Source organism: Squalius cephalus, assembly GCF_949319135.1.
Source record: "Squalius cephalus genome assembly, chromosome: 25".
NCBI classification, from domain to species: Eukaryota; Metazoa; Chordata; class Actinopteri; order Cypriniformes; family Leuciscidae; genus Squalius; species Squalius cephalus.
The window spans coordinates 27,731,411-27,755,644 of NC_137146.1; the positions used below are offsets into that span (position 1 = coordinate 27,731,411).

The 24,234-nt window shown below is 37.5% G+C and overlaps 2 protein-coding genes across 2 annotated transcripts in view; both read right to left on the reverse strand.

The window, feature by feature from the left end:
* Positions 1 to 630: 630 nt before the first annotated feature.
* nrn1a (neuritin 1a) lies at positions 631 to 5,761 on the reverse strand. The gene is made up of 3 exons (XM_079863635.1): positions 5,370 to 5,761; positions 2,539 to 2,683; positions 631 to 961 (listed from the first exon to the last, which is right to left on the reverse strand). Exons 1-3 carry the CDS (start codon positions 5,422 to 5,424, stop codon positions 736 to 738), a joined length of 426 nt encoding a protein of 141 aa, XP_079719761.1. The 5' UTR covers positions 5,425 to 5,761; the 3' UTR covers positions 631 to 735.
* Positions 5,762 to 10,730: 4,969 nt separating this feature from the next.
* LOC307153186 (coagulation factor XIII A chain-like) overlaps positions 10,731 to 24,234 on the reverse strand; it is a 131,389-nt gene continuing 117,885 nt past the window's right edge. Inside the window, exons 3-16 of the mRNA XM_079862419.1 lie at positions 23,462 to 23,613; positions 22,149 to 22,334; positions 20,226 to 20,477; positions 19,990 to 20,108; positions 19,801 to 19,908; positions 19,304 to 19,481; positions 19,047 to 19,185; positions 15,200 to 15,303; positions 14,466 to 14,554; positions 14,178 to 14,331; positions 13,821 to 14,099; positions 12,687 to 12,847; positions 12,457 to 12,593; positions 10,731 to 11,386 (exon numbers count right to left, since the gene is read on the reverse strand). Of these exons, the coding sequence (XP_079718545.1) occupies positions 11,248 to 11,386; positions 12,457 to 12,593; positions 12,687 to 12,847; positions 13,821 to 14,099; positions 14,178 to 14,331; positions 14,466 to 14,554; positions 15,200 to 15,303; positions 19,047 to 19,185; positions 19,304 to 19,481; positions 19,801 to 19,908; positions 19,990 to 20,108; positions 20,226 to 20,477; positions 22,149 to 22,334; positions 23,462 to 23,585 (2,169 nt within the window). The 5' untranslated portion in view covers positions 23,586 to 23,613 and the 3' untranslated portion in view covers positions 10,731 to 11,247. The remainder of the gene's footprint in view (positions 11,387 to 12,456; positions 12,594 to 12,686; positions 12,848 to 13,820; positions 14,100 to 14,177; positions 14,332 to 14,465; positions 14,555 to 15,199; positions 15,304 to 19,046; positions 19,186 to 19,303; positions 19,482 to 19,800; positions 19,909 to 19,989; positions 20,109 to 20,225; positions 20,478 to 22,148; positions 22,335 to 23,461; positions 23,614 to 24,234) is intronic.

The following is a 24,234-nucleotide window of genomic DNA, read 5'->3' on the forward strand; positions in this document are numbered from 1 at the left end:
CTTATTTGTTCTTTAATAAATCTTTTAAATATATTATTTCTCTGTTCTTGTGTATTCCATTAAATATATGCCTGTAGTCATTCCTGAGGTTTATTTACTATTATTATTATTATTAGTAGTAGTATTTATAGCTCCCTATATTTGTCTGTATTGGTGGTTCATCTTACCCCAGCCATCAACACATCCATATACTTGGCTTGACTAAAATAAATTTGATAAATGAAAACTAAATATTGACAAAGAGCATATAAAACAAACTGATGAGAGAATATTCCTAATATATCTTTCTATAAGATGGCCGTTGAGAATGTGAAAAGCCTACAGTAATAATAATAATTCATTCATAACAGACGATAATGTTATAAAATACTACGCTTTCAGAAATTCAGGCCGAAACTCAATATCTGATCAATATTTCATGTAATCGACCCAGAGTCAGGCAAATGTGCTTGAGCATTCCCAGAAGACTTCTTCTTGCCATTGTCTCTTGCAAAAAAACGTCTTGTTCTCCAGATGAAATAAGCATATAAATCCATTTGGGTGAGGATGAATTTTGATCGTCATTAATTCTTCTTCTTCTTTTATTCTTTTATTCTTGTGTTGATGGTTTGTCTTGTGTCTTCCTCCTTCCTCCCTCTCTCTCTCTCTCTCTCTCTCTCTCTCTCTCTCTCTCTCTCTCTCTCTCTCTCTCTTTTTCTTCTTGTTTTTTTTCGCCCTCTCTTCTTTTCCCGTGGGTTAAAACTGCATCCACGTGACGAGCGCCGAGAGCGCGCTCAGGACGAGCGTCATGAACGGAACCGCAGATCTGCTCGCGCCGTTCCCTGCCGCACACAGTTCAAACAAGCTGCCGCGAAACTCCAGGTTTCTGGACTCTTTTTTCAGCTTCTCCCACAGATCTGTGGCTCCTTCCTGACAGTCTGCCAGAGCAGTGGTTGCGCATGAGTGGAAATCATCCCAGTAACTGCAAGTCAAATGTTTCAAAAGAAAGAAAATCATTATTCATGTCTGATTTGAGTCACGCTTAGGCTATTCAGTCTTAACATATTATTTCCTATTATTGTAATGATTACATATATATGTATATAATAAGTCCTGATTAATTAAACTAAAACTAGTGGAAAGAAATATTTAAATATAGAAAACGTTCAATTTCCGTTTATGCATTTGTGATTTGTAAATAAAATGGAACGTCCGTTTTCATTTGTATTTAAAGCACTACAGAGATAACATGAAGTAAACACTTAAGCATCGCATTTTATTAGAAATTCTACATTCATTTCGCATGCATTTGAATATGATTATTCAGACGTTTTGATTGTGTGCATTTGAAAAGTCGGCTAGGCCTATTTAAATAGAAAGTTGCACCAACAAATATAGCTACAATTTACTATAGAATTATTTGAAGCTCTAATATAATTCATGTAGTCTTGTGCATGAATCCTTCTGGCAACTGCATGTCCTCATGAAGCCACGTGAAGGAGGAGAGAGGGCACGAGGGAAACCCGAGTTGTAATGCGGCTCCAAAGGGAAAATCTCCATATCACGTGACTTCTAGTGCCCTCCCCATCTCTCTCTCTCTCTCTCTCTCTCTCTCTCTCTCTCTCTCTCTCTCTCTCACACACACACACACGCACACACAACACACACACACACACACACATACACACACAACTCCCCTCCTGCGCCCCACCCCCTTCCTCCAGTCCATCACTTATTCATTTATTTCAGGAGGAACACACACCCTCATTCTGAAACCTGCATCTACAAATGGACATGCGCACGGTCACAAGTAGCCATGCTCCAATTAAATTATAATAGAATAGAATAGAATAGAATAGAATAGAATAGAATAGAATAGAATAGAATAGAGCAGGGCAGAGCACAGCAGAGCAGAGCAGAGCAGAACAGAACAGAATATAGTTAAATAAAATATAATATTTCCAAAAGGAAATGCTTTCAAGTCAGAAAAAAAAAGTGTTACATTTTAATGTTTTGCTGGAGCTTTGGTGTGTATGGAAATACAATTGCAGTGTGAGCCGCTTTGCACATCTCTTTTTATAGCTATCTAATATCGTTTAATACGAAAATATGATTAAAAACTGAATGCTATCTAAAATCGGGTTGGAGACTATATTTAGAAGTTCAAACAATAATTTCAGGGGGCAAATGGAGAAAGAAAGGAAGAGTAATTCCAGTCCCTGTAATAAGATACTGTTGCGTTTTGATTCTCTCAGTCGAGGCTGTGAAAGAACCGGTTTTATAGGGCGGATCGCTTACAATAATCGTGCATTACCGCCAGATCTGATCCAATTATGGATGCTGACCTTCGGCCTCGGCGTGTAGAGATGGTTCATCTAATTGTAATTAACTGGTGAAATGTGAATAGCGCATATAGCGGCTGCACGGCTCTATTTCTGCTGTCGAATTAAACAAGGGCCCCTTGTGCCATCTGGCCCCTGTTCCCTCTCTCTCCCCACCCTCACACCAGTATATTTCATCTGTTGTGTGTGTATGTGTGTGTGTGTGTGGTTCCCTTACGTGCAGATGGTCTTAAGGTTTTCCTGCTCATCCAGCTCCTGTGGATAGTTGGCCATGTTGTCTCCTAGTTGAAGCAGGCAGTTGGAGAAACCTCTGAACACTGTTTCACATTTCCCAGCCGCTCGAACTGCCTGCAGCAGATAGGCTGGAAAACGAGAAAGGATTAATGTAATGATTTAATGTAGCCTATTTAAATAAGATAAATAGAATAAAAAATAAAACGATAAAAAAAACCGTTAACTTCTATCATCTGACTCTTCCAGAATAGCGTTCATATTTTGTAGAATTGAATTTGTTGCGATACACTCAGGCTGTGCTCGTTCAGGGTTTTTAATTATTAGCTGTTGTATTTTTTGTTCTCCTCTCATCTGTCAGTGTGTGTGTGTTCACTAGAATAATATGTGTGTTGAGCATGAGGGTGGCGCGCGTGGACAAACGATGATGTAATGGTGTACATGAGGGTGGGGTGTGTGTGGGCTTGTGTGAGGTGAGATTTTCATTCTGAGTGATTTGTACTCCCCCTCCCCTTTTTTTTACACATCTACAAAAAGAGTCTGTTTTTTGATGACAGATCTATTAGGGGGAAAATGAGAAGATTTGGACACGGATGCTTTCCTTCCCACTTCATTTCGATCTTTATGTTGGACCGGAAAGTCACAACCTGATCAATTGACCAGATCCCTTTGCTTAACGAACCATAAACGCCAGTGGTTTCTCGGGTTCGTTAAACAACGAGATCTTGAATTAATTAAGTTGTTGCACTGTCCAAATCAGGCCGTGCCTCTGCCCATTAACCACAGTATACACACTCACACACACACACACACCTACCTATATGTCCCTACATCATATCAAATAGCCTACTTTGCATATATGTGTCCCTAAATTGTATGCAGTAGCCTACATATTCTGCGTCGATACACTACAGTAATAAGATGTGCATTATGTAGTGTGTAAGTGCACTATATTCTCTACAATGCCCCTAAATTGCATTATATCCATTTCAGGCTATATGATCCATTATTAAATACAGTGCATGCTATATTTCCCTGTATTCTATTATATGCATGTATAGCCTACCTAGCCAAAGTTATTTTACAGTTATTATATGATAGGCCTATGCCCCAACATTTTTGTTATACGTTGTATATGTGAATTATAGGCATTAGCCTACATGTCATATACATAATAGGCTATTGGTTATGCATTCCTACATTCTACAATCAATACGATATATACCAAACGAAAATAAAATAATGATGCAATCATGGTTGTTATTCTGTATCTAATTTTTCGTAAACTGTAAATAGTTTCTGGCTGGTGCCATGCAGATGAAGCACAGTCGTTTCGTGCATTCTCGCCCACAGAATAAAAAAAAAAACCGCATCCAACAACGACACAAAGTAATGTACACTTAAGATGATTATATTAAATTAAGGATAATATTGATTTCAGACATAGTGGATTAAATGTGTTACTGAGTAATGCCGCACAGATGAAAGCTTACATAACGAAATATCAAGCTATAACTGTGATATCGCGGACAGATCGCCCTTTTCTTCAACACGAAGCGTGTATATTCAACATTACAACCATATTCCTACAAAATACCATACCGGGAAAATTAAATGCGTAAATGCGCTGCATTGATATATGGTATCGTGCATCCTAATGTTTTTTATCAAAATAATTGAAATATTCAGACCTCAACATGGCGGATATGATGATGCGAAATACAAAGATGCTCATACAGATGGCTATGTAAAACCGTTTATTAATTGGATGCATGATTTCATATTTAAAATCTCGATGTCTTTGTTTGCTTTACTAGAATTAACAGTCACAAAAGACAGCACTGCGAACAAACAGTGAATTATTAAACCATTTCGTTGTAGGCACGATGATCTATATTTAGAAACAACTGAGCATCTAATATAGACTCACCTATCCTACTGTACTAGTGGTCACGAGTCACGACCACTTTACCAGACCCTGTCAGTGTCAAGCATAATCTGTTCAATGAAGTCAGGAGGGGGTTTATGGCAAATTAATGTAGTTCAACTAGGTATCGGAACCAGCTTTTCACAAAAAAAAAAAAAAAAATTACATCGCTACTGATTTCATCCTAATGCACAATATTTTCATCGCAGAGTCCTGCAACAGCACTAACAAGAAAGACATTTAAAAACACACAATATTACAAGAACATGTCCTGCATTCTTATTTAGGCTAAATTATAAAACAACAGTTGCACACCAACTAATTTTCGCGAAATTATAATTAAATATATTGTGTGCTTGTGTAATTTGTAAAGAGACACATGGGACCATATAAAACGCATGATGCATCTATGAAACTTAGCCTTTGCAAGTTAAATCTGTTAATCTGTTTTTGGGGGGATTTTTTTCGAATTATTTTTCAATATTGGTTTGAATAATTCATTACGGAGAGGATCGGGCGGTCCCATACTTTCACCAACTTGCTCCAATACGATTTACAGGGCTTTATTTATCGAAACAGTCTCCAACATTGAAAGGAGAGGCAATGCAATATTACCTCAATGTCATGCATATAAAATACAAGACCCAGATCTCTTGCCAGTGGCAAGCCTTTAAATCGCAGTCGGGACAGTAGCACTGCAATTAAAATATCCACCAACATACACTCTACAAATATACAACCAATAGGCATATAACGAAATGCAGGCACCCTTTAATAGCCTTAACTACAAATTGGAAGTGTCAAGTTATCTATGAAAAAAAAAAAATCAAGATTAAAAAGGAAAAATCAGCCCATCCCAAAATACACTACGACAGAAATAATCGTCTTACCTATTTGAACAGCAAGAAACAATGAAATATATCTTCCAGACAAAGTTAATCCCATCCTACGTCCAGAAAAACCATTGGAGTATATACAATTTTAGATTGTTGTGAGGGGAAAAGATTGTGAAATCTGCGCGCTGAACATCGCTGTTTAGTTCTTGCAGATCTTCAGAAACTCTGGGTTTTTCCCGCTGTCGGCGAGGCGCAGAGAAGTGAAATGGTGCACGCTGTTAAGAGAAGGTGGTAATGCCTCGTGTGTGTTTTTTTCTCTCTCCCTGCTTCACGCCCACATTTCAAGCTTGACGTAAAATTCACCGTCGGACTCCCCACTTCTCTATTTTCTCATTCGCTAGACCGGGCTGGCCCTCTTCCCTTCTTCTCCCCCTCTCCACTGTACTGGTATTTCAGGGATTGCGGAGATGTCCACATATATCTGCTCTCTGGTGGTCTCACCTATAGCATACACCCTCCTGCATGAAGCTCACACGTGGACCCGTGACCCACATATGAATGCACGTGCAGACTTCATTGCTCCAGGGTGCTTAGACTGATGAATTTTGATAGATAGATAGATATCTCGTAGTCGGGTTGCTTGAGGTTGGTTAGCCTAGGCCATATAGGCTACTTCCTTTTAATCGAGATGACTGTGATGCATTGTGTGATACATAGGCTACAGTAATTTATGGATTTGTAGGATCATTTATGGAAATGTGATCCTGCCCCGCGCAGATTTAGCAGGCTATGATTAATGAAGTGCCCACGTTTTTTCTTGAGTCTTATTACCTCAGCGCTAATCGTTATTGATGATTTGTTTATGACTTAAACACACGAGCAAGGTTATCAAGGTCTGTCTGATGTGAAACGAGGTAAACGAAGCAGACTGTAGTATTTTGAGGAGTATGGGATATTTTTGGTGCATCGTGAAAATTATATATCGGCCCAGAATCTTAACACTTTTAACACCTGAGACTTATATCCAGGGCAAAAAACTTTTTGCCACACCTGCCAATGGCCGGTGACTTGAGAAAATATCTATTTTTACCGACTATGAAACTGTTTTTGCAGAAACAGGCACTTCCAATGAAATGCACTATTCTCTATTCCAATTTCGATACCACAGCTTACTAGAATATACATTTAAACCATTATTAAAGACAAGTAAACAGTCAGTAGTAATATAAAAACAAATAATCAAAAAGCAAATTAAATAAACAGTGCTTTTCAGGTTTTTCAGGTCTGACAGTAGTTTTCAGGAACAGAAGTAAGCAAATGTAAAATAACTGCATCTTCACTGTATAAATTAAACATCATTATTAATTCATCCTTATTAAATTTACAGAAGTTATTCAATCAAGAGCAGTGAGTGATTTTTTTTCTTTGTCCTTTGTTGTTTGATTAACATTAAAAAACAAACAAGACAGCAGCAGGAATATTTAGGCAGCTGTCACTTATCTAAAATAATGAAGCATTTACTTTCTCAACTCTTTACGTTCACTTAAGACATAACTGACTATGTTTACTAGGATACTGCTAATTTTTTTTAGATAATTTTGTGTGAATTTGTAAAAACATGAAAGAGAGCTCAGTTGTCTGAGACTCGCTTTCTGTGTGCGGGCAAGTAACGAAATGAGTTCCTTTGGCGTCTTTTTGTGCTTGAGTATAACTTGTCAAAGCTTAAACTTTCATGAAAATGCAGCGCTGGCCCATCAACTGTCCCGTTCATGTTGTTAGAATTCATAAAAATGGTGAGTGACACTGTTTCATATACTTGCAGCGCAGATGTTACTTGCATTTAGGCTAGGGCCATGTTACTTTTAGGCCCTGCTATCCCTTTATTTAGATATTTTTGGTGTCAAGGTGGTGAACATTGCCTAATGTTAATGGGTCATTGACAAATAAAGCTTCAAAAAAGTATTTTCTTTTTTTTATCTTTTAAAAACAGTAATGTATATTTTTGAGTCATGAACAATATGTTTAAACAAGTTTCAGTTCTTAAATAACATTTCAAAGTGTTTAAATTCACAATTAATTTTATTTTGTATGTATATAGGCCTACTAGTTGTACCAGCTGACATGGAAAGTGAACCAACCTACCCATAGTTGAACAGTTTTTATCAGTATTTGAGAGAAATCTACACACATTTTCACTCCTCTGGATGATGCATTATCATGTTTACTGTTATTACCTCCTCAATTCATAATAAAAGGTGAATGAAAGAAAGAATAAAAGAAAATGATGCCATAGTATTTAGTTTTTTATTAAGACACCATTTTAAATAGTTTTCTGTTCATTTGTTCAGACAGTTGCCCCATCTGACATTTTTGGGGGTTTAAGATAACAAAACATAAAATAATATGTATTATTTAAATGTACTAGAAATTAATCCAAACTAAATATTGTATATAGGCATAGAATAAAGTGATAGGCTATATGTCATTAATTTATCAAATTTTAAAAAAAGGAAATAATGCACTTGGACACAAAAATATGCACGTCATGTCATTGACCCTATAATACAAAATTCTTTAGCATAGATAACCATCTATAACACATAAAGAAGTTGATAAAGATGCTCAAAGGAAATATATATATATATATATATATATATATATATATATATATATATATAAATCATGCTTTAGGCTACATTACAGTATACATGTTGCGTTTTTTTATTTTATTTTATTTTTTAGATAAGATACTAATAAATGACGTAGCCTACTTAGTTATAATCTGGAGGTATTGCTGAAAATGATATGGAATCTGAAAGATGAGAAATCATTTTGTATGGGTTGAGATGAGTTTCATTACAACTGAGAGAAAGGTAGTGATGTCTGTATCACTGAAAAGAAAAAAAAAGTTCTCACCCGCTGACGTCAGCGGAATTTGTAGCCAACCAATGAGTACTGAGTATTGATGCGCACCAATTTTTTTTTTTTCAGAGACTTCACGACTACAGGAGGAGAATACTAAAAAGTTACACAGGGCATTCTAGCTGAAGGAGAATCCTCGCAGTGAGTAGAGACCGTGTGCTCCTCGATGCTGAGTAATTAGGTCCCCTGACACTTCATTTAGAGTCCAGACTATACAGAGCCCAGAGACTGATGATGCCCTGAGGACAGTTTACAATCTGATCGGATTTTCGTTGGTCATTGACAATATAGATGATTACTATTCAACATTAGATCAAATGAATGGCGGACTGTATGTCATCGCGTAAAGCTTCAAATTACATGCATGTCACATAGCATAGAGCATATAGCTAGATGAGCATTATAATTCGTGCGGATTCGTGCGATAAAGCTTTCGAGAAAAAACGAGCAGTTGCATAACGCAAGCGTAAAAAAAACAAAACAAACAAAAAAAAAACCTGCATAGTGTGTTGCAATGCAGGGAGGGATGCAATATCATGGATTTAATTTATAGAGATTGCAATAACAGTCCAAACAATAGCAGGTTTTTATTCATGTTTTGTCTCCATCTTGTGGCGGAGGTGTGCAACAAGAGTAATGGATATAGTGATATCTTTGTTAAAAAAGGCACATATTTTGCCTGATACCAATGATATTAGACTGCGGGTCTTAATAGGACACTCAAAAACTCCTGAGTGAATTGGATGCACCTATGAAAACAGAGTTAAATGAACTGTCATTTCGACAGGATAGGGAATCCCTGTTTAATGTGTTTGTCCCCATCCAATTACTCAGTAGCTTGAGAGGTTTTCCGTGGTGACTCATTCGGTGGTAGTGGGGGGGAGAGAGTAGAGGGGGTATTCCAGCAGCATTGGTGCAGTTCTAAACGCATGTTTCATTTATATGGAGGGAGTGGAGTTGAATTACGTAAGGCACCGAATGCGTCAGCAGAGCTATCCTTTTGTTCTTGAAAATAGGCTTAGATTTTTATCTTGAACTACAATCATCTTGAATGAAAGGTTAGGAAACGTCACAATCTGCAGCGTCTCATACAGTCCCTTACAAAAAAAGAAAGAAGAAAAAAAAAGAAAAAAGAAAGTAGGCTATAGGCTACTTTGAGTTCATTTTATTAAGTAGGCTATACTCAAGTAAAGTTCAAGTAGCCTATATTTTTAAGTAACTATACTAATATCAATGTATTAGAAGTATAGAAGTATACTTGTAAGTGTAGCTACTGCTTCAATACTTCTTGGGACTAAATTGGGCAACTTTTACTGCATAAAAATATACATTTAAGTATACTTGTCTTTAAGTGTAAAAGTAGTAGAAACTTTTACTTTTTCTAAACTAAAACGCAGTAGTGTGGACAGGGCCTTTGACTACACAACTAGTTTACAACTAAGTTTTTGTTTGTTGTACAACTATACTACAAGTGAACTTGCAGGCCTAGTTATAGGCCACTGATAGTTTACTCGTCAAATACTTGTAGCACATCTTTTAGTTTATGAGAATACACTTTGTAGTACTGTATACTCTCAGTAAACTACTAGTTTAGTAGTTTTATACTGTAAGTATACTTGTAAGTTTTCTTTAAGTTAACTTATAGTTTATTATCTATGTATTATTTTTGCATTTTAAGTATACTCTCTGTTCCTATTTAGGTATTATTTTGTTATCCTTGAAATATAACTTTAACTACTTTAACTCTTCTCATTTAAAAAAACAAACATTTTATTCTAGCTTCATGCATCCTTTTTTATCAACACTTATATGTGGGTAAGTTTAATTAAAAAGCAATATTTTAAAGGGGTGGTATAATGAGTCCATCAACACCCCCAAACCTTCACAGTCGTTAAACTTTCCTGAGTCGACATTATCAGTAACTTTGGGCTTTTGATAAACTATGTTATTTTACATTTGCGTAAGCAATCTTCTATCACTAGTTTCTTCATAAGCTAAAGCATATCTTTTCGGATGAAATTAGTCTTGTCAACCCCATCCTCTTCAACCTGGCTCAATTTTGGTGTTACACCCATTTTTAGGATCCAATCAATTTATGATGGATGATCTATATGTACATTCTTGCTTGTTGCTCAAGCATGTCGTTAGCAACACCAAGGTCAAGGTTTGATTCCCAGGGAGTGCATGTAAAATGTTTGCTAAAGGCTACGTAAATCATTTTGAATAAAAGCGTTTGCCAAATGCATGAATGTAACCGTAAATGAAGTTCCACTCTACCGTTTCACTAGGAAATACATAAAGTAAAATGAGTGATTTTTCCAGAATGTCATTAACATTTTGAATCCTTCACATTGGTCTGAGAGAATGAACATGATATCATGGTGTGAGGAGTTAATGTCTAAATGAAGATTTGCAGTATAAATAACAAATAAATCCAAAGCTTTCATGCTAAAGGTTTATTGTTAGTTTACATGAGTAAAACATAGTCCATGGCATTATAGCAGATTAAATCAGAAGTATATTGTTATTAATACACAGTGTGTTAATTAAGTTACACAACCAAAACAAGTCATATTTAACAATTTCAGAGAATCTTTTACATTTTCTTTCTAAATTTGAATGGTCCTTTATTATATTTCATAGCGCTCACTTTCTCACACTCTCAGATTTTGACGTGTACACGAGAAAACTTTCGCACGATTGATTGTCGGTATTTAGCTTCCTGAGATTTGGCTTAAAATGCTTGTATTCCTCGGTATCATTAAGTTTACCACATGACGGTGAACAGTACCCATTAAAAATCTCCCCATTTTTAACTATCCAGTCTTGGCAGGTACAGTCATGATTGATTTGTAAAGAAAAAAAAGAACATTAGTTTGAATTTTGATAATATTAGTGAAGAAAGCAAAGCAACACACCAAAATGGTACTGGGAACCCTTTCCAATCCTTCCTTTCTCTCTTTCTCCTCTGTCTCTTCTCTCTCGTTCCCTCGTGGCAATCAGTAATCCGTTACTGCACGATGATTTCCAGCTGATTGGTGACCTGTCTCAGTGCAGCGCAGTCCAGACTGCCAATCAGCACCTTCCTCCCAGGAGTCTGAGGGGTGATCACTTCAGTGTATTGCACTGAGCCACCAGGTGGAATCTGGCTGCAAGTGGAAATGGATATAGTGTGTAAATGCATGTAGAAACACACACACACGTTTTCATGTTTTATGGGGACTTTCCATTGACAATGATTTTTCTACTGTACACACTGTCTATTCTATCCTCTAACCCTAACCATACCCATCACAGAAAAGTTTCTGCATTTTTACATTCTCAAAAAACCTCACGTATGATTTATAAGCTGTTCCTAATGGGGACCAAAACTGAAGGGTCAGGCTGGTAACCCAAAGGTTGCGGGTTCGATTATCAATACCGGCAGAAAATGACTGAGGTGCCCTTGAGGCAAGGTAAACAAATAAACAAACAAACAAACAATCCTAAACACCAATTGCTCCCCGAGCACTCCAGGTGTGTGTCCACGGCGTGGGCCGGATGTGTGCCGGATCTGGGACAACACTATGTTGCTGTCTGGGATGTGTCTCATCTCACTTCTCACTAATTCTAATGTGTGTATACTAACTTGGATGGGTTAAATGCATCAGACAAATTCTGAGTATAGGTTACCATACTTGGCCTTCACATGTCACTAGCGTTAAAATGTCCCCACAAAGAATTCGGATATTGATATCTTTGTGTTTTATTTGTCCCCATAAAATAGGTTTTACCAGAACCATGAACACTACCATGAGTGCCTATTTTTACCATGACATTCCATGGCATCTAAATATGGTAACGTGTATTTTAAGTGTTATGGTATTACCAACTGATTACATGACTGCACTGGACCTTTTCATAACGTTCCACATGGAATATTACAAAAGATACACATTTATAGGTTACACTTTGTTTCAAAAGCATAAGGTCAGAGCAGATACTAATGGAACATAGAATCTCAGACATCCCTTAAATCTCCAAGCAGACGGAGGGGTCTGTATGTAGTCCTTTAAAAGACCACACACACACTCACTGTTTCTACATCTCTCTATAGATCTATAGAGATCTGGCAGCATCACAATATTGTATTTTAATATGTTTAGTCATCTAATAACTTGCTGGTAATGTCTGAATAATGGAAAAATAAATGTGACATGTGATGGTTATTCCATCTTACTTGTATGATTTCATTCTGGTCGGCATCAGGCCAACTGCATCAAGGCGGAGCTGAACGTTTTCCAGGATGAAAGTAAAGGGATTTCGGAATGACACGATGACCATCAGCTCCTTGCCAACCCGGGGTATTCCATTCACCTGTCGATGAATTATAATGACAGCTGTTAACTAACATCAAGGATCAAATGTATCACACGTGTTCCTCAACAATTGGTTATGAAGGACGCATACATTTATTGTGAGTTCAGGAGGACGGAGAGTGACAACTCTCATTGTTGAAATGGTCTGTCCGGTTTCCTGAATGCGCCCGTACACCACAAAGAGCAAGTTGGCCTGTTCCACCAGGTAGGGCATGTAGTCCACAGCTTGAACATTGATCTGCAGTTTTGCAGCTGTGAAAGGATTTTCAGAAATTACACTGAGAAATTTTTATTTCTACAATGCATGTGCCCTAAAGTCAAGTCAAGTCACCTTTCTTTATATAGCACTTTTTACAATACAGATGCTTCAAAGCAGCTTTACAGAGATATGCATGTTTCCAGAAGAAAATAGCGTCACAGTCCAGCTTAAAGGAGAACTCCGGTCAATTTTAACATTGAGCTCATTTTTTTGTAAATTTGGAGTGCTGTCAATACAGAGAACAACGACAAAAATCGGTTATGTTATCCTCTTTTTAAAATTTGCACCCTGTTGACTTCAATGGGGCAAGTTTTAAACCTGCTTTTAGCCTCTTAACATCCTTGATGTGTCATTACAAGTGCACAGGTCATGTGAGTGATTCCTTCAGAGTCAACACGGGTGAATCTGACTATAGATGTGAAAGATATTAATAAAAATGATGTTATTTCAGCCAGCGCTCATACCTGTATTTACATCCTGTTTTCGGCTGAAGTCCACAGTAGTCAATTGTCGATTGTTCGGGCGCATGATCGTACGTACTAAACCTATGCGCGTGAACTCGGCAATCGACTACTGTGGACTTCAGCCGAAAACAAATTTTAAAAAGAGGATAACACGATGTAGGCAACACCGATTTTTGTCGTTGTTCTCTGTACTGACAGCACTCCAAATTTACAAAAAAATGAGCTCAATGTTAAAATTGACCGGAATTCTCCTTTAAGTAAGTTCAGTGATGGTTCATTTTTGTTGTAAAAAAGTTATTAATTTAGTTAATTTATATATACTGTATATAGCCACTCTGGAGAAAACAGTGATGTTATCGTCCAGCTCAGTTCAGTTCTCATATAATGGTGTCAATGCAGGAGATCAATGCTGTTGTTGAATATTAAATTAAATGTCCCCAACTAAGCAAGCCAAAAGACAAAGGTGAAAAAGGCGACAACAATCTTGAAAAGTCAGACTCACTGTTCTGGGGATTCACAGTTGCAGCTTTGTTTTCAAGCTTAAAGGTCGTGCTGACGACGCCCGTGTAAAACGACACAGAGCCAGTGATGGTAGCATTGATAGTGCGGGTCTGGCTGGTCTGGTTGTTAATGTTCAGCGTCAGCTTGAAGTTGTCGCCCATTTTGACGGTGTCGACCTGGATGTTCATGGTCACTCCTGCTTCTGGCTGTGGCAAGTAATCTCTGGTAGGAATGCCACGATTCTCTGCATTCTTCATGGTCTGCTTATCCTTGTCACTGCCTGGAGTCATGAAGAAGGTTGAAAGATTTCACTAGTGTAACCCATTGTCCTGGTGTTTTTGGATAAAATGAAACTTACCTTCTGGATATTTATAGTTAGAAGTGATATCCTCATAGGAGTTAGCGTTCACCCTTTTAGTCACAAGGAGCTTTCCCACATACGCGGTGTCCACATGGTGGATCTTTGTATTTCCATACTTATCAGATTGACGGTAAATCACATCACTGTTCAGCTGGAGACAGAAGAAAGAGTTTTTCCATTTTGTAAGCGCAATATGCAGCTGAGATTTTAAGATCTTAAAAACCAAAGTGGTTTGTAAATCTAAAGGTAAAAACATCAAACTAAGAGAAATGACATGTTTCTTACCTCTGCAAAGACAAACCTTGCATCGAACGGATAGCTGAGCTCTCCCTCTTTGACGGCATTGACAGACGTCGGGCCACATCGATAAAGACCTGAATGAGAGAAGGAAAACTACTTTTTATTTGTTCCATATAGGATAACAAGTAGGAAATAATATATATTATTACCATGACTACCATATTTTTACCATGACATGCATGACATACACGTCATGTGTATATTAAGTGAAGTTATATAATTATTATTAAGTTATACATATATTATTAAATTATTAAGTTAAATATATAATCCAAAAACAGCCATGGCTAAGGTGTGTGTGAGTGTGTGAGTTTTTGTTTGAGCTTTTTTATTAGTCATTTATTCAGTTTTTTCATCCCTTTTACCACAATTTTATACCTAACTCATAAAAATAACTGAAATGTATAAATATAACATGAACACCTGAACTAAAGGTTCTGATGAAATAATAATAATAAAAAAAGAGTAGCTAGGGCAAAAATGTTGGTTTTTAATGATTGATGAAGTTCATATTTGTTCAGTCATTTTTCTTATAATAACTTGGTTAACAGCGTTGAATGGTTAACCCCAATGGATATACTCAGCATTACAATATTTGTGCCTTTATTACCTAACGTAAGAAGTAATGGGACCCCAATTTTCTAAACAATTCGTGGATAGTGCCTCCTAACTGCATAAGTTAAGGTTAGAGGAAAGCCTGTGTGTGAAGAGGATCATACCATCACTGGTCTCCTGAGGGGTGGAGTCGATCACCTGCCAGCCAGAGAATTTGTCGGGCAGATCAGGCCTCTTCATGTACACCTCATTCCAGCAGTGGTAGTTCCTGTGAAACACAGTGACATTAGCCGTGTTTCCATTACCCTTCAAATTGTGCACATTGAAATTGTGAATTGAAAATACGGCCAATGGAAACACTAGCCTGGAAATCCAGACCTAAATCTAAAAGATTAATGGTCTGGCGTCGACTAATGAAACTCGGCCAGCTCGAGGGGCGGCACCAAACACGCATTTGAAAATCTCACTGCACGCAATTGGATAACACTACGACCAATTGCAACATCGCTTAGCTACCAGCAGAGCTAACTGGTAGATTAGACTCTTACCAGGGGCGGACTGGCCATCGGGAGCACCGGGACATTTCCCGGTGGCCTGACGGTCGTTCTGGCCTGCCGGCTGCCGCTGTGCAGACCATCAGCCTGGCATGTGATAGGCTGGTGTGCAACTACGAATGCAGACGCAGTGCAGTGCTTTAATGCCTTGTCGGTTAAACATTTAATTCGCGTGCTGATGCGCTGTTCTAACGTGTGCGTTTCTCAGCGCGTACATGTGAAGTTCACATGCACTAAAAGCCTGTCTACCAGCGCCTGGATACTGGACTAAGTTATCTTTTGAGTCTTATTGTGCTAATACTGTCAAATACACACAAGGTTTACATAAACAAAGTCGGTTATGTCTAAAGTGAACGCAAACTTGAGAAAATTGAGAGAAAATCTGCTTGTCAAATGCGTGTATAATAGACGCGTCGTGCGCAACTCTTAAAGAGACAGTAGTAATAGTAGTAATAGTAAACACGCTGCCGCTTCTCCTTAAAGGGATAGTTCACCCCAAAATAAAAATTCTCTCATTATTTACGCACTCTAATGTTATTCCAAACCTGTATTAATTTCCTTTTAATATTTTCTAATATTTTTCTAATATTAATATTTTGAAGAATGTGGCTATCCAAACAGTAGCTGGTCCCCATTGACTTCCATAGGAGAAAAATATACTATGGAAGTCACTGGGGTACATCAACTGTTTGGTTACCCACATTCTTCCAAATAACTTTTATTTTCAACAGAAGAAAGAAACTTATTCGAGTTTAAAACAACTTGAGAGAGTAACTTATGACAAATAGCATTTTTAGGAGAACCCTTTAATGTTAATAAAACAACAAAATGCAAAGAGAAAATCACTCACTGCTCCTGACTGATAACTTTTAATAGTAGCTTTAATAAGTATCAATGTATAATTTATACAGTGAAGTCTATGTTTTGTTTTATTTTCATATTTGTTATTTTTGTTATTTTAAGTACTTTCTTCAATGCTACTGTTAAATACACCTACTGCAGCTGAAAACATAAAGCACTGTTTATTTAATTTGTATATTAAGTTGTGTATGTGTAATGTGTATCTTTGATCTTAATATTTAATAACAAAGAAAATGACAAAAAAATATCTTCGCCCCTGTCTGCTATTCTTTTTTATTTTATATTTTGTTACCTAAGGCTTTGTTTTTAAAATATGGACATTAGTTTGGCTGTAATGCTCAGTCACAAAATAGTAAAACCAACATTAAAAAAAGAATCGTGATAAAATCGTGAATCGTGATTTTTCTGAAAAAAATCGTGATATTATATTTTTGCCATATCGCCCACCCCTAGAGTTGAGCACTGAAAATACATAAAATGTAAATATTTCAACATGTGAATGTGTCTCTTATTATCTCTTTTAAAAAGCCAATTTTCTATTTGTCATTGGTTTGGTAGTATAAATGGTGTATTCCTAGTGAGTTTTTAAGGGTTATTTTTTTATTCATTTATATTGCATCTGGTAGTCTACCTGGTACATTAATAGGGTTAGCCTACAAGTTTATCAGTCCAGTAGATTACATGAATAGGGTGGTGGTGACTGCAGCAGCAGAGGTGGCCTGGCAGTGGAGTCAAATTCCCGGCCTGAATTATTGTCCCAGTCCGCCACTGACTCTTACCGTATCCGGTCGGCAAAACAGCAAAAACGCCCTTCTTGCAAAGGATTGATTCGAGTGCCGTCTTCTGTTCCTCTTTTAGATAAAAAGCCAAGTCTAAATCTTTCACTGTAGCGGCCAAAGCCGTTTCAAACAACTGGTGTTCATCCAGAGCCATCTTGCAATGTTTACTGATGACTTCGACGTCGCAGCGCTGTCGTCATCTCGCCTCTGGCCCGCCTATATCAGATAACCCCATGTGATTGGTGCAGCTTGGATACAAGGGCATTTTTAATGAGCATCATTACTCGACGCCAGAGTAACTCACTGAGCAAATTCAACTTGTGCTCTCGCGAGAACTCTGGATTACCAGGGTATGGAAACACGTACATTTCGCAAAAATTCCCATATAACGCAAAAAACATTTTAGCCTCGCATGAGGTGTTTTTCTAGTCAATTTGAAAAAGGAATTTTTCGCACAACTGCAATGGAAACTGTTTTCTCGCATTTACAGGTCACCTGGTGTGCGTAAAAGTCGATCATTCTTTAAAGATGGTGCGGTATGTTTGGACAGAAGATAGGACAGAGTTTTTTATTAAAAACTCATAAAAGACAAAAGTATTACGGGAATTCTAAACAACAAAGAATTGATCAAGATCTTGAAGCAAATAGGATGGTGAAACACCTCATATGTGCTGCTCCCAAGTATAAGTGGCTTTCCTTGCCATTAATGCTTGGAAAACACGCCTACGTCTCCTTCAATTAAAAACAATGGCTAGTGCGGTGGCTGCGATATACTTAAACCTACCAACATCTGTTGCCATGATTTTTGGAATGACTTTTGGAAAAAATGAGGTTATAGTCGCATAACATCGTTTAATGCAAACGCCGTCATTTCACAATAGTTTTTTTATTGACATTTAGAAAATCTCGCAAAAGTTTTGCACAAATCTGTAATGGACACGCGTCACTAAACAACATTAAACCATCATCAGGGCCATTCCAAGCATGGGGCAGGGCCCAGTGCGAGTTAGAGTAATTTACCATCATTACCAGTAACACAGAACACCATTCCATCATTAATAAATAACTACACAGGAACAAATGAGTAACGCATGATTAACATTCTAGTTCCTACTATTAACTAACAAGAAACTCTGATTAACAAACTAGTAAGTAATAGTGCGTAGTCAAATGTGGTATCCACTATTAGCTAATCAGTAACTACTATTTTTTTCATACCTCCCAGAGTACTACTTAGAACTACTATATACAGGTTCATAATTAATATGTATAATTAATTCTAAACTGAAGATCATTAGTAATGACTCAATTATTACCAAATCTTTCAGAAGGAATTACTAATTATTTGGAAGTGAAAAACATGATAACTCCCAAGTAATAAATGAAGTCACTGTAAGCTTTTGAGGTTTTTGTAAGGGGTTCGATAGTAATTCATTTTGATGGATTTGATTGCGCTCGAGTCATTACTAGTGGATTACCATAATCTTCGCTTTAGAATATGCATCCAAATAATTAGTAATTCCATTTTGCATTAGTCATATTAATTATTATCAAGAACCTGTATATAGTAGTCTTAGCAGTCCTCTGGGAGGTATGATGAAATAGTCATTACCTATCAGACTGTGTATGTGTAATGGACATAGGCCGGTAAGAGCTGTGGGTGCAAACCTCACTCCCCTGGCCTCAAGAAGTGCACTAGCGGCTTTGGTCTTTAGCGTCTTTGTTAGCGCGCCTGCCTCCCATGATAGAGACCAGGGTTCAAATCCCGCTCGGAGCAGGTCGAAAAGGACCGGTTACATATGCTTTGTGTATCTCACCAGACTGAATCTCTTGTTCGGCTTCGGTCCACTCTCCCGTCTTCGTCCAGCACGATGTCTGTCTTCAGGTTGCCCGTGTTGTCGTGAGCAGAGCAGTAATTGGTGATGACCCGTGTAGGGATCCCGAGACAGCGCATAACTTGGTGGGAACATTACAGTGTCATGATTACACCACAGTCTTTTTTGCAAAGGTCTAAATAGCCTGAATCTCAGAACCAACGAAATGAACACAATAATTGTGCAGTGGCCATACTCACAAGAGTTCAGCACGCCGGCATACACCCAGCACTGAGCGAAGCACACAGGCACACCACCTTCTCTAGCATATTTGAGCAGGATTTCAGTACTTCCGGTCCAGGCAGTCGGCGCTGTGCCAATGGAGTAATTCTCATCCCAGCTGCCAACCAGGACACCATCATCGTCCTGGGCGTTCATCTGAAAATATACCCCCTAAAAGCCTAAATATACATGCCATGTGCATTCATATAAGACCAGCTGCTTAGGAAGTGTGTAGGAAAATGGACAAAAACAAAAAAAAAAAAAATGCAGAAACAAACCAAAAATAATATACATCCTATAAACTTATAATATGTGTTATATATATGAAGAGTTCAGATGCAAAAGCCTCTAAGTGCCATCTGAAAATTTCTTCTAGAATGATCATTTTTATAAAGCTTGTATATTTAAGTTAAGTAATTTCACTTAAATGACAATTAATGTATTGTATGTAATGTAATGTATTTGTCAATCATACCAGAGCTGATCCTTGCCGAACTAATTGAGTGGCATTTCCACGGTACACTAGTGGTACTTTCCCAGAATCCAGAACAAAAAGACAGGCATCCAGAACCCCCTTTTCAAACTACGGGAAAACACATAAAATGTTCAATGAAGGTGTCAGTTTGAACAGTCTGTGAACAAACATCTCCAGAAAACTGCCAACCTGTCCAAAGTTCCATGAACGGGAGGTAATGTTGTTGATTTCTCCATTGTAGATGATCCCCACATCATTCATCACATACTCCTGTCTCTGGTTGTCGTTGGGAATGTACACCTGATCCGCTTTGATGCAACATATACAAGATACATGCATTATCATCATCATCAAAAATATTCAACTTTGTTGCCATCCAAATCAGAGTGTTGTACTTGTGTTGCAAGTGTTGTACTTGTACTCACCAGGGTCCCAAGGATTGAACAGCACATAGAAATCGGTGGCAGTGTTTCTCTCAGTGCGCTGTTTTCCAAAATCACTCACAACTACAACAAAGGTTTGGAAACGGCCAATGATGCAGCTGGCGTCTGGTGTTACGCCAACGGTCACATAATTCCCTCGTATGTCCACCACACGACTCTTCCAGCGCCCATTAGATTTCTCTATACCGATGGGCAAAACGATGTAGGTGCCCTTGTTTTCATCAGGTGAACTGCCTGTGAGGACAGATATATTCTATTAAACAGAACCTGTTATGCATTTTCAGCTTTCTTTAGTGTGTAATGTTGCTGTTTGAGCATGAAAAAGCTCTGCAAAGTCACAAAAGTCCCTCCAGCGGGAGTTATATTCTACATCAGTGTCAGTGTTTCTGAACTCCCTGAAACGCCTCCATTGTAGTCTTGAGTTTCTTCCGGGAACGAACACGTCACAATATTCCTCATTTAAATAATTAATACGCAGAATAAAGGGGCGGGGCCTGGTTGAGTTAATTAGTAGTGTGTTAAACTGGCGGTTATGGTAAGGGGCGGGACATTTCCCAAACACTCTCGACCAATCACAACACACTGCTCCAGAAGACCAATCAGAGCACAGTGTGCTTTTCAGAAGGAGGAGCTTCATAGAGACGGGAATTAAACAGAGCGTTACTGACAGACTGGGAAGAGAGGAGCTGCAACAATAGAGAATATGGGAAAAAATTATGTTTTTTGAACAGTCACGCATGAAAAGCTGTTCTAGTAGAGCCCAAAAACAAAATCATGTGGAACAAAAAGGACGTTTTAAAGCAGTTTATGAATTGTTTTTGCTCATACTATAAAAGTCAGCAGGGTCCAAAACAACACTGGATCCCACTGACTTTGATTGTATATATATATATATATATATATATATATATATATATATATAAAAAACGAGTGCTCTGATATGTTTAGCCAAGCGGAGTTAAAATCTTGACTTGGGGAAAAAAACACACAAAAAAACAATGGTGCTCTCAGGATCGCCTCCAGTAACAAGGACCCAAATCTCACGAGGACGTCTTCCCACAGGACAGCAACTGAGCCGCCAATAATGAACGCAAAGCTGACACTGAGACTGAATTAAATGGTGCGGCGACAGCCAAGGGAGCATCGCTTCAATCATTCAGCTTGACTTAACTGCAGCATGGCACTACGCTCTGGGTGATGTACGTGTGCAAGTCTCTAATGAAGACAGGCAGATGTTTTCTCAGGTATCATTGTTTGTCTGAGAGTTACGCACAGTCCATTAATGGCTCTGTCCTCTGTAAGATTATGTACCTCTCAAGCATTAAAAACATCACAGATGTAATTCCATCTCAGTATGTCTATTTCTGGTTCACAATTTCAAGCCAAGTCATTCAGGCCTATCTATGTCTTGTTGTCATTATTTTCCTCCTCCTCTGCTGTGTGGGCACCTCCACAGCTTTTGTCAGGTTCAATATTAAGTAGACACAATACTATGGGTCACCACGCTCTCTTTTCTTAAAGGGATAGTCCACTCTAAAATGAAAATTGTCATTATTGACTCAGCCTTAGTGTAGTTCCTGTGTGACTTTCTTTTGTGGAACGTAAAAGAAGATGATTTCAAGTTTTTTGTCAATTCAAAGGTCTATGGTCACCAAAATTCAACTGGTTACGAACATTCTTCAAAATATCTCAATGTCATACAGGTTTGGAACGACATGTGAGTTTTGGGTGAACTATCCCTTATAGAGGCACAGCGGCTCTCTGCTGTCCTTTTATCCTACCATAGTATCACAGTGGTGAAAAAAAAAAACAAAAAAAAAAAATCCATAAGCACATTGTACAAATTCATGCAAAATAGTTTTCTCATGAGGGTTGGAAATTATATGGTTTAAAATATCTGCTCACCAATCAAGAACTCCATCTGCACATTGTCCCTCTGGTTATTGAAGGGTTGGTCAAAGCTGATGGTGATGAAGAATTCTTGATTCCTGCGCACAATGAGGTTGGTGTTCTTGTATTTGATGGTGTTGTGGGCTCTCTTGTTCTCTGCTGCATGCATATCAACATCCAATACTGAGAGAGCTTGCGTTGCTGCAAAAAAGGCGAAAAAAAATTGTGCATGATCTTTTGAATACCAATATTATCGCAGCTTTGAACAGAATCTGACCTAATAGTTTCAGAAGAAAAAAAAAATCGATATATATAAAATGGTGTGATATTTAAAGGCAATGGCATCCTTTCTCTAATCTTATTGGTTACTGACAATAGATGAGCATCTACCCTGCTAACAAAAATATGTTGTAAGAACATTTGGCTAACGTTATGAAAACATTATTAGTGAACGTTCCCTGAACGTTCAGTTTATTTAATGTTTTCAAAACGTTCTTGGCTATGCACATGTTAAGGAAACATTCCATTTTATCATTCTGCAAACATTCTGGGAACGTTACTTTTGGATTTTCTTGGAACATTCCGAAACAAGTTGTAACATTTAAATAAGTTGGTAAAACTTTACAATAAGTTTCATTAGTTAACATTAGTTAATGTTTTAACTAACATGAACTAACCATGAGCAATACATTTGTTAATGTATTTATTAATCTTTGTTAACGTTAGTTAATAAAAAATACAGCTGTTCATTGTTTGTTCATGTTATTTCACAGTGCATTAACTAATATTAGCAAGATTTTAATAAAGTATTAGTAAATGTTGAAATGAACATTTACAAAGATTAATAAATGCTGTACGAGTGCTAACTAATGTAGTTAACTAATGTTAACTAATGAACCTTATTGTAAAGTGTTACCAGTAAGTTAGACAAACAACTAACTGATTTAAAATGTAAAAAAATCCATGAATAAGGCATTAATAATGTTTTTGTGTTAAAGTTTTGAGAGTATTGTTAAAGACCAGATAACTTTGAATGGACGTTCTGTTGATGATACTGGAAGAACATTTGTCCTTAACTTTGAGAGAACCTCGTCGGAACATTAGCCAAGTTTCTGAGAACGTTCCTTGTTAGCTAGGCACAGTTCGGCAGTTGCTAAGTTTGTGTAAAGACATGAGCAAAGACAACACAGTGATATTGTCCTCTTAGTGGGGTGATTTAAGGAAAAAATACACCTTGACCTGTAAATGTGTTGGCATCTGAATGCTTGATTCACATAGCAAACATTTCAATGGAATATGAATGAATAAGAATACAAATAGAACTTTACTGGGTGCTCTTGGTGTCACAAGCTTGGTGTCAAACGCTTCGAATGTCGGTGGTCTATGCTCATCTGAGTTTGACTTGGCAAAGCGAACACGGCCCTTTCCAGATGACTTAATGTGTTTATTCATGATGGACACAAGATGTCTTGATGTTTGCCTGGAGGACAGATCATGTTAATGTTAGATTTTAAAATACAGAGAATTTTGAAGTATACAGATATTTTGTTTGTCTGAGATACACATCTGTGATTCTTGCCAGATGCAGAGGAATGGACAGATAGTAGGTGTGTGTTTATGTGTCTACTGTACATGTGTGTTGAATGATCAAGACTTTATCTATTTCTTTCTGTCTTGCCCTGTGGGAAGAAACTGATGCAATATGGTGTTAGACTATTTTAGGGAAAGCAAACTCTCAGTGAAACTGTGAGAATCATAAAGCACTGATGAAATATCATTCTCAACTCAGCAATGTGGTAGCAGCAGCAAGGGCCTTCCTGTCATACACTCATCACAAAACACTTCTCTAAAACATTACCTACCATTCAAAAGTTTGGGGGAAGATTTTTAAAAATGTTTTTGAAAGCTCACCAGTGTGGCATTTATTAGATCCAAAATACAGTAAAAATAGTAATGTTGTGAAATATTATTAAAATTTAAAATAACTGTTCTATGTGAATATATAGTAAAATGTAATTTATTCCTGTGATCAAAGCTGAATTTTCAGCATCATTACTCCAGTCTTCAGGGTCACATGATCCTTCAGAAATCAAGAAACATA